This window comes from Miscanthus floridulus, chromosome 8, assembly GCF_019320115.1.
Source record: "Miscanthus floridulus cultivar M001 chromosome 8, ASM1932011v1, whole genome shotgun sequence".
NCBI classification, from domain to species: Eukaryota; Viridiplantae; Streptophyta; class Magnoliopsida; order Poales; family Poaceae; genus Miscanthus; species Miscanthus floridulus.
This window is the reverse complement of record NC_089587.1, coordinates 188252159-188264695: the sequence shown is the minus strand read 5'-3', so window position 1 is coordinate 188264695 and position 12537 is coordinate 188252159. Positions and strand designations below refer to the sequence as shown.

The following is a 12537-nucleotide window of genomic DNA, read 5'->3' as shown; positions in this document are numbered from 1 at the left end:
CTGTGAGATCTTCGAAAAGAAGTAGCACATGCAGGTGATGGCCATTTTTAAGAACTCTAGCTTTATAGCCCTGATTGCAATAGGTAGAAACACTGTCAGCATCACATGACAATCGTGAGCCTTGTAGTGTGTTATTGACAAGTCCTTCATCGACACTAGCTTCTTCACATTTGCTAAAAACCCAGTGGGGACTTTGACCCCCCTTAGGAAAGTGCATATAGCTCTCTTCTCATCTGGTGTTAGGTTGAAGCATGCCACGGGTAGAGTGTATTTTCCATTAGCCTCAGGTACCGGGTAAAGCTATGGTATCACGTTTAGCTGCACCATGTCTTTCCATGCTTTCATACCATCCTTTGACTTGCCTATGTCCATCAAGGTAGCAATGAGACTCTCAAAGACATTCTTCTACACGTGCATAGCATCAATGGCATGGGGGACCTCCAAGTCTGGCCAATAAGGCAGATACTGAAAGAAGATTGATTGTTTCTTGAAACTTCAACATGAGGTGTGCTTCTATCTCTGTTCGTCCCATCCGGATTCTTCTTTCCATAGATGACGCATATGTTTTCACCATTCTGTACACGTGTTCTCCATTATGACATCTCTCCGGAGGGGGTTCAATCTCCGGGATGTTGTTATAAAATCTAAAGAACAATTTGTTGCGGTACTTGTGACTTGTCTTTAAGAAGCGTCGGTTCCTTAGGTAAACTATCTTCTTGGATGCATCCAGGTACACCCATATAGTACCATCCAAGCAAACCAAGCATCCCGTCTTCCCTTTGATCTGTCTAGACAAAGCAAACAGCGTGGGGTAATCATTGGTAGTAACAAATATTATTGCTCTACATATGAAGTCCTCCTTTCAGAATGCATTGTACATCGGCTCCCCATGCCTCCATAGCCTCTCCATTTCTTGCATCAAAGGCTCGAGGAACATGTCTATATCAATGCCTGGTTGTTTAGGGCCAGAAATAAGAATAGTGAGGAGAAGGTACTTTCTCTTCTGACACAACCACGTTGGGATGTTGTACATGGTCAAGATCACTGGCCAAGTGCTGTGGTCGCTCATCCTCTCATTGAAGGGATTCATTCCATCGGTGCTCAAGCCAAACTATACATTCCTTGGGTCATCGCTGAATTCTTTGTGCTTCTCATCGAACCTTTGCCACTGACTACAATCAGCCGGGTGTGCAATCTTATCATCATCCACCTTGCGCTCATCATCCCACCATGTCATGAGTGTGGCTTCTTTAGGGTTTAGGAAGATACATCTCAAGCGGTCGATCACTGGCAGGTACCACATTACCAAGGTAGGAATTCTTCTCTGCTTTGCATCATTGCCTAATGGAGTGTCCTCTGGGGGCTAAGATTCTTGTATCACCTTTTTTGTACCCTTCTTATTCCTCTTTTTCCCCATGGAGGCTTCGTCCCCACCGTAAAGGTCATTGTTCTTGTACCGGCTGGCCCCACACCAGGGACATTTATCCAGTGACTTGAACGTTTCACCACAAAAAAGTATACAGTGGTTGAGGCATGCATGGATTTTTTCAACCCCCATTGTCAATGGACTTATGACCTTCTTCGCTTGGTATGTGTTGGCGGGAACTGAGTTTGGTTGTGGCAGCACCCATGACAGGAGATGCAATAGATCATTGAAACTACAGTCTGACCAGCCATACTTAGCCTTCAGGATGAGTAGCTCAAGCACAAAATGTAGCAATGTCCAATGTGTCGGACAACTCTTTTCAACACCATACACAGTCTCCTTCGATGCTTTTGTCACCCTTTTCCAAATTTTCTTGACCTTTCGGGCTCTTTAGTAAAATCTCTGGTCTAAGGGCTTGAATCATGTCCTCCAAATCATCTTCATCCCCGACACGTGCTCCACCATCATTATTGGCACCACCTTCATCGTTACCATCCTAACCACCAACATCACCACCTTGTTCATTGTCAAACTCCGAATCCACTCGTGCATCAAGCTTTGTTGAATATTGGGACAGGGATTCTATGGTTTCATCGTCGTATTCCTCCTCATCCTCGTCGTTAACAATAACCATTTCACCATGATGAATCCACGCTGTGTAGTCCTCAACAAATCCTCGCATAATCAAATGTGATCTGATGATAGTCATATCTGTCCATGCCATACGGTTCTTGCAATCTTTACAGGGACAAATAATTGTATCCTTATTCTCTATCAATGTCGTTGCATGCTTCTTTGCGGCCTCAATAAATTTATCCACCTCTTCATGAAAACCTGCCTTGAACCTTAACGAACCATACATCCAATAGTTCCTGTACTCCATCTTTTACAACAACAACAAAACAAACATAAAAGACTACTTATTTAGATATATATAAAATTGAATCAAATTAATAATTACTTGAGAATAATTGTATATACTTCAGATATATATGAATATAAATCAAATATAATTACATGAAGCATACAAACACACCATGGTAGAAGAAAATTAATTAATGGCCCATTTATCCATAAATAATTAAAATATATATTTGTTGATTACAATAAACAATTTCAAAGACAACAATTAGCAACAATTATATTTTACCCAATATCTTTCATGCAAACCCTAGTCTAATTTCATCAAACACAAATTTACAAAACCAAAATTAATAAAAAAACCAAATCCTAGATCTAGATCTACATGCACATGAAACATCCATAAAACTAACTAATTGTTCACTAAAATCAAGAAACATGGACCAAATAAGGGTATGATCTTGTTCCCCTCCCTAATTTACCCTAGTACATTCAAAACTTGGGTCTAATTTGCTTCATAAGTGGCTTAAGCACCATAGAAGAGAGAGAAAGCAAAACTCTAATTACTCACTAACCAACCATTAAAAATTTTAAAAAAGTGTGGAATTGAATTTTCTTACCGTCTACAACCTCTCCACCAAAGGATTTGAGGCCAAAACCTTTCCCCCTTAGTAGAGCAATTTTTGGGAGGTGCCCAAGGCCTCCCCACCTTTCTTTCATGGGTTGGAGTGAGTGACCTGAGGAGGAAGAAGGTGCTGCAGTTTGCTTTATATGTGGGTTATTTGTAAGGGCGGCTGGTGATTGAGCCGCCCCTACAAATCAGAGGTATTTATACGCGGGCATTTGTAGGGGCGGCTCAATTACCAGCCGCCCCTACAAATAGCAATACCGGGGGCAACTGGTGAGTGAGCCGCCCCTACAAATCCGATCCATTTGTAGGGGCGGCTCGTATGACCAGCCACCCCTGCTGTTCCATTTATAGGGGCGGCTGGTCTCTGGGCTCCTGAGCACGCCACTGTAGGGGCGGCTCCATCACCAGCCGCCCCTACAAAAAATTTGTTCTGTTGCTACAAACCATTTTTTACGTAGTGTATTTTGGGGTCTGATCTCGTTCAATTGTTCGCTCTGGCGTTGATCATAGACATAAAAATACATTATTCTGAGCTTAATAGCAAAGGATCAGTAATGTATCAGATAATGTGCTAGAAATGTGTACTTGTCCTCTCATCTAAAATTTTTGGACATGGCTGCGGATCATTTGCGAGCTTATTACCAGGAACTCTAAATCGTTGGGATCTCTAATGACACTCCCATTCTCAACGAAAAGTTTTATACGTTGTTCTTCCTAGGATAGCAAAAGTTTTGTCGCAAATGTTAGCCTATTGTAATTATAGTATGCAACCCTTGATTTGTGGCATGTATCACGCCTGCGTGGTTGGCTCATAAGCCACCCCTGCCCCTATATGTACTCATGCATATTAATTCAATTCTAATCACGTTTACATGGTATCAATCGCGATTACGATCCGCTACTCTTCCGCAACTCTCGCCAGCCGCCGATCCGATCGCTGCCCCCACCGCTGACACCGTCGCTAGGTGCATCACTGGTCCCATCACATGCGCCTCCACCTGCAACGCCAATCCGATTGCCGGCCCTGGTCGTTGACCTCGTCACTGGGTGCCGCCACTGGTCTGCTCGCCTGCCCCGCTGGTTTCCCAATGGCGGATGACGACAACGCTGCTGCGGCCGCCGCTGCCAAGGAAGCCAAAGATCTTCGTCTTGCCACGGCCACCAAAGAATGTCGCCTCGCGACTGAGGCCGAAGCCCACACTGAAGAAGCACGCCATGCCGAGGAGGCCTGTCTCCGCGCTGCTTTGCTGGACGCATACGAGAGTGCCCCCGAGGCCCTTTGGGCACAGGCCACTGCCGTCGTCAACGTCAAGGCCCTCATCCCCGTCGTCCTCGATCACGCCACGAATACATATAGCAAGTGGCATGGCATGTTCCTCACCATCCTAGGAAAATATGCCCCGACTCGCCATGTTCTCAATGACGAGGCCTTCCCCTCGTGCCCGACATGGGTGCAGGCAGATTGCGTCGTCTTGACATGGATATATGGCACTGTCTCCAATGATCTATAGCAGTCCTTGATGATGCGGTAGCAACCCGCTTGAGGGGCCTGGTGCTACCTCAAGGATGACTTCCTCGGCCAGCAGGAGTCCTGTGCACTCCTCGAAATGCAGTTCCGCAACTTCCGCCAAGACGCCCTGAGCATCACCGACTACTGTTGCCGTCTCGAGTCGATGGCCACCTCTCTCGCTGAGTTCAGCGACCCCATCAGCGATCGACAGCTGGTGCTCACGCTCCTCCGTGGCTTGAGTGGCAAGTTCCGCCATATGGTGTCCATCCTCAAGATGCATCGCCCGTTCCCGACGTTTGCAGAGGCCCGGACACACCTCTTGCTGGAGGAAATGGAGATTGATGCCTGGCCACCATCGCCGCCATCCGCTGTCATTGCTGCCACTCCACGCCCGACGGTGCTTGGGGCACCAGCGCCTCCATGCCTGGGGACGTTCCCCCCTGCGCACCCTCCTGGTGCACCCACTGGTGGCCAACGCAACGGCCATCGTTGTAGATGCGGTTGACGCGATGGCCCATTGGCGCCCCCTGGTGGTGCGCCCCCAGGCGTGCACGACAACATGGACCCATCCTTCGCGCACCCGTGGGCCGGCACTGTGCAGATGTAGCCCTACGATCGGTCTAGGCGCCCCCCACTGGCGCCTCCTGTGTTTACCGCCGTTCCTCAGTATGGCGGTTTCGGTGGCGCATATGGTGGTACCTATGGCCCTCCGCCTCCTTAGTATGGCCCATCCTTCGGGAGCGCCGACTCGTACTTTGGGGGAGCCACGCCTCCACCACCGGCACTGCCGGCCTCCCAGGCGCCCTCACCGGCCCACCAGGTCACTCCAGCGGCGCCCTGGAATCCTACCCACGGGGGCTCATGGCATCAGGACTCCCTAGCGCACTCCTTCAACACCATGACGCTCCACCCACCGGCTCCATCACCCAAGTGGTACGCCGATTTAGGGGCTGGTTCCCACATGACCACGGACACTAGTAAACTCTCTAGCATTTCCCCACCTTTTTCATCTACTCCTTCATCTATCGTTGTGGGAAATGGTGCACTACTTCCTGTCACTGCCACTATATCACACACTTTTTCTTTCCTGGGTCGCAATCTTGTTCTTAACGATGTTTTGGTGTCTCCCAACATTATTAAGAATCTGATTTCTATTCGTCGTTTTACCATCGATAATAACCGTTCCATTGAATTTGATCCTTTTGGTCTTTCTGTGAAGGATTTGCACACTAGGAACGTGATCGCTAGGTGCAATAGCTCTGGCGACCTCTATCCGTTCCGTCCACCCTCCACCAGTGCCTCCGTGTTCATCGCTGCACCCACCTCACTTTGGCATCGTCGTCTCGGGCATCTTGGGCGTGAAGCTTTGTCCAAACTCATTCGTTCCAGTGTCATTTCTTGTAATAAAGATGATATCTATCATATATGCCATGCGTGCCAACTTGGTTGCCATGCACGTTTTCCTTTTGGACCATCTAGCTCTAGAGCTCTTCATAATTTTGATTTAATACACTGCGATCTTTGGACATCTCCTATTGTTAGTGTGTCCGGATACAAATATTACCTTGTCATTTTGGATGATTGTTCACACTACATTTGGACTTTTCCGCTCCACCTTAAATCTGAGACATTTTCCACTCTTGCCATTTTTTTCGCTTACATTCGCATGCAATTTGGCACCACCATCAAGAGCGTCCAGTGCGACAACGGCCATGAATTTGATAATTCTCTGGCCCACACGTTCTTTCTCTCCCACGGTGTTGCACTCCGCATGTCGTGTCCACATACTTCTCAACAAAATGGAAAAGTAGACTGCTCCCTTCACACTATTAATAACATTCTGCATTCCCTTTTGTTTTAGGCGAGTCTTCCTCCGATTTACTGGGTTGAGGCCCTTCACACTGCGACATATCTTGTGAACTGCCTCCCCACTAAAACCCTCACCTTCTCGACACCATATACCTCCCTCTACTCCACCCAGCCCTCCTTTGACCACCTCAAAGTTTTTGGGTGCGCTTGCTATCCCAACTTGTCCCCCACAACGCCCCACAAACTCTCCCCGCATTCATCCTTATGCATTTTCCTCGGCTACTCCTCGGAACACAAAGGCTATCGGTCTCTCGAGCTCTAGTCGAATCGCCTTATCATCTCCCGACATGTCGTTTTTCATGAATCTTTCTGTCCATTCTCCGATATGTCCACCACACCCATGGCATCCTCAGCCTTGGATTTTCTACTTGACGAGAATGATTTTACTGCTCCAATTTTCGGAGCCCGTACTGTGTCTGCAGGTACTCTGACGCCCACTGCAGCCCCGGCACCTGAGCCCCTACGTGCCGTGCATGGCACTGTGCACATGCATGGGGATGGGGATGCCGCGCCTGGGCCATCGTCGTCACCTGGGCCGCTGTCACCAAGGTCGCCCCTAGCTGGGCCCTCCATGCTGCCCCCGATGCTCGGTGCTGCTGCCTCGTGCATCCCGCATGGGTTGCTGCCAGCAGCGCCACCCCATCCTCCTCGGCACCACCCCATGCTGCCGGTTCTGCTACCCCTGAGCCTCACGCTCAGGCTATTGCCAGTGGCACCAGCCACATCGTTGCTACATGACCGGTTGCCATCATACCGGTCACCAACACACACTCCATGCGTACGCGTGGCAAGGCCGGCGTTGCGCAGCCCATGGATCGTCTCAACCTCCACACAATGCCTTTGTCGCCATTGCCACGCTCGGTTCGTGATGCCTTGTCAGACCCCAATTGGTGCTCTGCTATGCAAGCCGAGTTTGATGCTCTTCTTGACAATGACACCTGGAGCCTTGTTCCTCGACCTCCTGACGTCATCCTTGTTACTGGCAAGTGGGTCTATCATCACAAGCTGCTAGCAGATGGTACTCTTGATCGCTACAAGGCACGTTGGGTCCTGTGAGGTTTCACACAATGGCCAAGCATTCACTATGGTGAAACATTCAGTCCAGTGGTCAAACCAGCAACTGTTCGGGTGGTTCTGTCTTTGGCTCTCTCTCTGAATTGGCCCATTCACCAGTTGGATGTTAAGAATGCCTTCCTTCATGGCACCTTGACTGAGACTGTCTACTGTGCGCAGCCTTCAGGATTTGTTGACTCATCCTGTCTTGATTTTGTCTGTTGGCTCAACAAATCTCTATATGGCCTGAAGTAGGCTCCCCGTGCTTGGCACTCCTGGTTCGCCACTCACCTCCTATCCCTTAGTTTTGTCAAGGTCAAGTTTGATACTTCACTATTCACATATCATCGAGGATCCAATACTGCATATTTGCTACTGTATGTTGATGATATCGTTCTCACCACCTCGTCAGCTGGTTTTCTTCACCATATCATTACCGCTCTCCAGGATGAATTTGCTATGACAGACATGGGCCAATTTCACCACTTTCTTCGCATCTCAGTCACCCGCTTAGATGACGGCTTCTTTCTCTCTCAGCGGCAGTACACTCTGGACATATTAGAGTAGGCCGGGATGAGTGCTTGCAAGCCTAGCAGCACCCCCGTTGACGTGCACTCCAAATTGTCCGCCGGTGGTCCTCCGGTCGGCGACTCTACTCAGTATCACAGTTTGGCTGGAGCACTACAGTATCTGATGTTCACTCGCCCAGACATTGCCTATGCCGTCCAACAGATCTGTCTCTATATGCATGATCCTCGAGAGCCACACCTAGCCGCTCTCAAATGGATCTTGCGCTACTTATAGGGTACTCTATCACTTGGCTTGACACTGCGTCCGTCTTCGCCAGTTGAGCTTGTTGTGTACACTGATGCTGGCTGGGCCACACTACTACACAAACTTTACTGGAGGCGGGCATTTTTGATTTTCTACGGCGGGCAAAGCCTTCTGCCGTGACCTAGAGGCCACGGTAAATCGTGGCTTAACCGCGGCGGGCGGCTTTGCCCACCGCGGTTAACCGATTTACCACGGCGGGCGGTGTAACTTGCCCGCCGCGGTAAATATACTTTTACCACGGTGGTCACGTTGCACCGCCCGCCGCGGTAAATTATTTTACCACGGCGGACACCTTTCGTGGCCCGCCGCAGTTATGTTCATTAGCCGTGGCAGGCATTATTATTTGCCAGCCTCGGTAAATTATTTTCTGAATTAAAAAAATACAGCAGGCATATAAATTCAAATTCAAATTCAAATTCAAATTCAAATTCAAATCACATCCAGATTTCACAGATTAAACTTAAAAAGTATGCAGGCATTACACATGAGACAATATACATATATATACATTCACTTAGTCGTTCTTGTCATCGTTAATTCATTACATTTACATATTAAAGTCGTTATACATGCCCTAAGGAGTAATCCTGCGGACGCATCATCGTGGGCCATTTCCTCAGCCTCTCGTACTCCGGTAAAATCGCTAGCTGGCTGTTCTCATTGAAGAACGTGCTCCCTTCAAGCACGCATTTGTCTAAGACAAACTTACATATGTCCGCCTTTGTCTGCTTGAAGGAGTGTTGGGTGCTCTGCACGTCTCTCCACTAGTTCAATCCATTCTTGAGCACCCTCCAACTGCTGCTGTACTGCTTGCACTCCCTCAGGTACTCACAGACGTAGAAGCCACAGGTTTGTGATCCTACCAGTTGTTTGGCACACTGCATGATCGATACACAAGCATTAGAATACAGGCATTAGAACGCTTATGAACATAAAGCACAATGAAACCTTTCAAATACTTACCGGAAAGTTGCGTCTGATTTTGATGCGGTTCTTATGCTTAGCCTTAAAATTCTCTGTTCTTCGATCATAGCATTCAGGATCCTTCACGTACTCCTTATAAGCGCTATACGAAATGTACTAGTATTAGGCAGGGCATTAGAACGCATATGAGAAGACAGTTCAGTCACTTACACTTTGAGGCAATCTTCAAAGGCCTTGTACCCTTTTAAGTTTGGCATTCTCAACGAATCAAATACGCAGGCCCTGCCATCCTAAGGGTAGATGATAAATGCAACCCAGTGACCCTCGAGGCCTTGGCTGCGCCATTGAAACAAAATACAGGTTACGACGAGAAATAATAATACTAGCTAGCTACCCACTTATCTCTACAGGCATGTCTTCGACTTACCCAAAGTGGTAGGCAGCTACGATACACCCATTTCTCCTGATCTTCTTCATTGCTCCTAGTATGTACCTTGAAATGTTCAACTTCTCATTGTCCATCAGTTTCTTCCTGTGCGCCTCTCTCTGTCGCTTGGTCAAGTCTTTCATGGTTGGATGATTGTCATCTAGGTGGTAACCAATGATGACTCTTTGAGCAATATGCATTGGAGATAGATAGATAACATCAAGTTTTAATTCCTTGGATATATAGGCCATCAACCTGCAAGGACAAGCCATCGTGGCATATATAAGTAGTCTTGACCGATTCAAAGGCAGGTGATATGTGAAACTCGCAATTCATCACTTACATAGAGAACAAGGTGACTTGGGCGATGTCAAGGTCTTGTTCCCGTAGTAGTCTGTACATGTCGTGGAAGTCCATGGGGAGTTCTACATCGTTGCCGGGCAAGTGGAAGTACTCCGCCACAACCTTGACTAGAAAACCATGCAGGCTAGCTTTTGCCGCTTCCATGTACCAGAGATGAAACCTCCTTGTCTCCCACTTTTCCTCATCGACGAGCTGGGCCTTGGTTATCATGAACTTCCCATGCTCGTAATGGCCGGGGCAGTCATCCGATTCAGGAAATAGATGGAAAGGTGATCTCGGCCTAGGATAGAAATGTTAGTACCATATTATGGCAAAGAAAAGTTATTAGCAAATTATGCTCGCCGCTACCATACCTTTCGAACTCAAGTGAGTATGTGAGATGCCCTTGGTCGCCTTTAGTCTTCACCAGCGGTGGAGGACAGTGGCTTGTGCTCGCAATGGCAGCAGGCGGTGTCTTTGCCCCCGGTTCCTCCGTGCCTCCCGGTCCTTTGCTTGTGCCCTTAGACGGACTATTGAGAGGTGGAGGTGGACTTGTTGTTGGAGGAGGAGAACGAGGGTGAGGGCTTGTGCCTCGGGGTGACTTCCTTCCCTTGTCATCCCCGCCATTGCCTTCGTCATCGCCGTCGTCGTGATCCAGATCATCAGGGGGACAAGATCCAGCAACGGATGGTTGTGATGTTGGTGTCGCCATCGGCGTAGAAGTCGGCGTCGAGAGAATGATCTCTATGTCGTCCTTGTTCCACAGGACTTTGGAACTAATGGCAGCTCCAAGGATCGTTACCCCTTATGCAGTTGGATATTCCATTTCAAATTCTTCGTATTGGGTCGCATACCATGTAAGTATCACGACAGCATAGTTGGCAGGGATCTGGTCTTGGTTGAAATCTTTGATATCTTCTTTGGGGTGCATGTAACCCTCACCCACGGTCAACTTTTTCGCCCTGCCGAATGGGATGTTGAGGTGGACGTGCATGGGTTGCCGGATGTCATCGACGGAGTGCCTTGGGCGATCCTCGATCATCGACAGTGGCTGCCCTTGTGTCTACCCTTGTGGAACTTGAGGCATGGCCACGCCAGCCTGGCGAAGCATCTGTGACCTCATCGACACCATATCTAGGTCATTGCTCGTGAAGGCTTCTTTTATGGACCGACTGATCATTTCGGCCATGCCTTGATCATAGCCCTTCTGAAAGATGCCCTCCTTGTACCTCTGCCTTGACCGGTATGTGGCAGCGTCAGATTGCCATGACTCCACTAAGTTCCAGCTCATCTTCGATGACATGCCATGGACGCGGCCACGGTGCTCGGGGGTTCCCAGTGCCAGGGTCAGCAAGTCCTGGCCCCTGCGAACCTTGAAGCTGTCCTTGGATTTAGCGGCCTCGATGAGAGCCCTCTCCACCTCCTCGACCTTGGGCTCATTGAACTTGCTCGCGCCCTCCTTGAGCTTCTTCGGCTTGCGGGCATAGATGAAGTCCTTAGCCCTCAAGTCTACACCGTCGTACGGATCGGGAAGCCCGGCGGCAGCTCTAGCCCTTTCTTCCTCCCACCACTGGGGCCTCTTACCAGCAAACCCAGTCATGCCCAAGTGGTGGGGGTGTAGGTTCTTCTTTGTGAGTGCGCTGAACTTGGCACTCTTTGCCTTTGCTTCTTCTGTTGTTCTTTGTTTGCAGAACTCTTCCTAGTGATGTTCCTTCACCATAGTGTATTTGACACAGGGTGACTTGCCTAGCTTCAGGTAGTACCTGGTCAGCATGGACTTGAAGTTTCTAAAGGCTCTTCCTGCCACGTGCATGACCCACTCCCTACACTTGTTCAGATCGGCGTCCTCAGGATAATGGAAGCTCCTCGTCACCTCACCCTAGATATGTGTCTTGTAGTCGATCGGGACATTGTTCCACTCCTCCCAAGTGATCTCCACCTTGTCCTTGACTATACATGCCTCCTGGTTGCTGAACTTGGCAAGGACCGTGGGTGGCGACAACGGGTTTCCCTCTGGTCCCACCTCATGGATCACATGGACTTCGCCGTGGATTTCCCTCCGGTGCCTCCCGTGTTTCCCCCTTCTCAGCTTTGTCCTCTGACCACTAGACTTGCCTGAAGTGGTTGGAGATGGAGCAGGGGGTTCTTTGTCATTGACTTGTTCCTCCTCGAAATTCAATTCTCGAGGCACCACCGGCATCTGTTCAGGGTTTGGAGACCGCGCACTTTCAACTTCGTCGTCCCTCGGTTAGTAGGTCGGATCATCTTTGTCCTCTGTATGACGTTTCTTTATTGGCCTCGGGGTCACGGACACTTGGCTCTCGAGGCTAGTTGATGATGATGCACTAGGGGTAGGGTCGCGCCATTCGCTTATCGGTTCCTCCGCCATTGGAAAGCTACAATGAATACATATTTTAGTTGTATAGACATAGTTATAGAGTAGTAAAGTAGAGTAGTACTAGAGTAGTAAAGTAGAGTAGTACTAGAGTAGTAAAGTAGTAGTAGTTGGCTCAGATTTGCCCCATTGTCATCACATCGCTTTTAAACTGGTTGCTTGTATCTGGTATACAAGCCATCCTAGTTTAGCGGGGGCACTCGATCATCATCGCCGCTGCCTCAGCATAAAAGGGTTCACATCATTGCATATGCCACTGCCTCAG

General features: G+C 48.8%; 1 protein-coding gene across 1 annotated transcript; it reads left to right on the top strand.

Annotated features, from left to right (window-relative positions):
• The first annotated feature begins 4525 nt into the window (after positions 1–4525).
• LOC136470355 (uncharacterized) lies at positions 4526–4933 on the top strand. Its single transcript, XM_066468230.1, has one exon. The coding sequence runs from the start codon at positions 4526–4528 to the stop codon at positions 4931–4933; it is 408 nt and encodes a 135-aa protein (XP_066324327.1).
• Positions 4934–12537: the final 7604 nt, after the last annotated feature.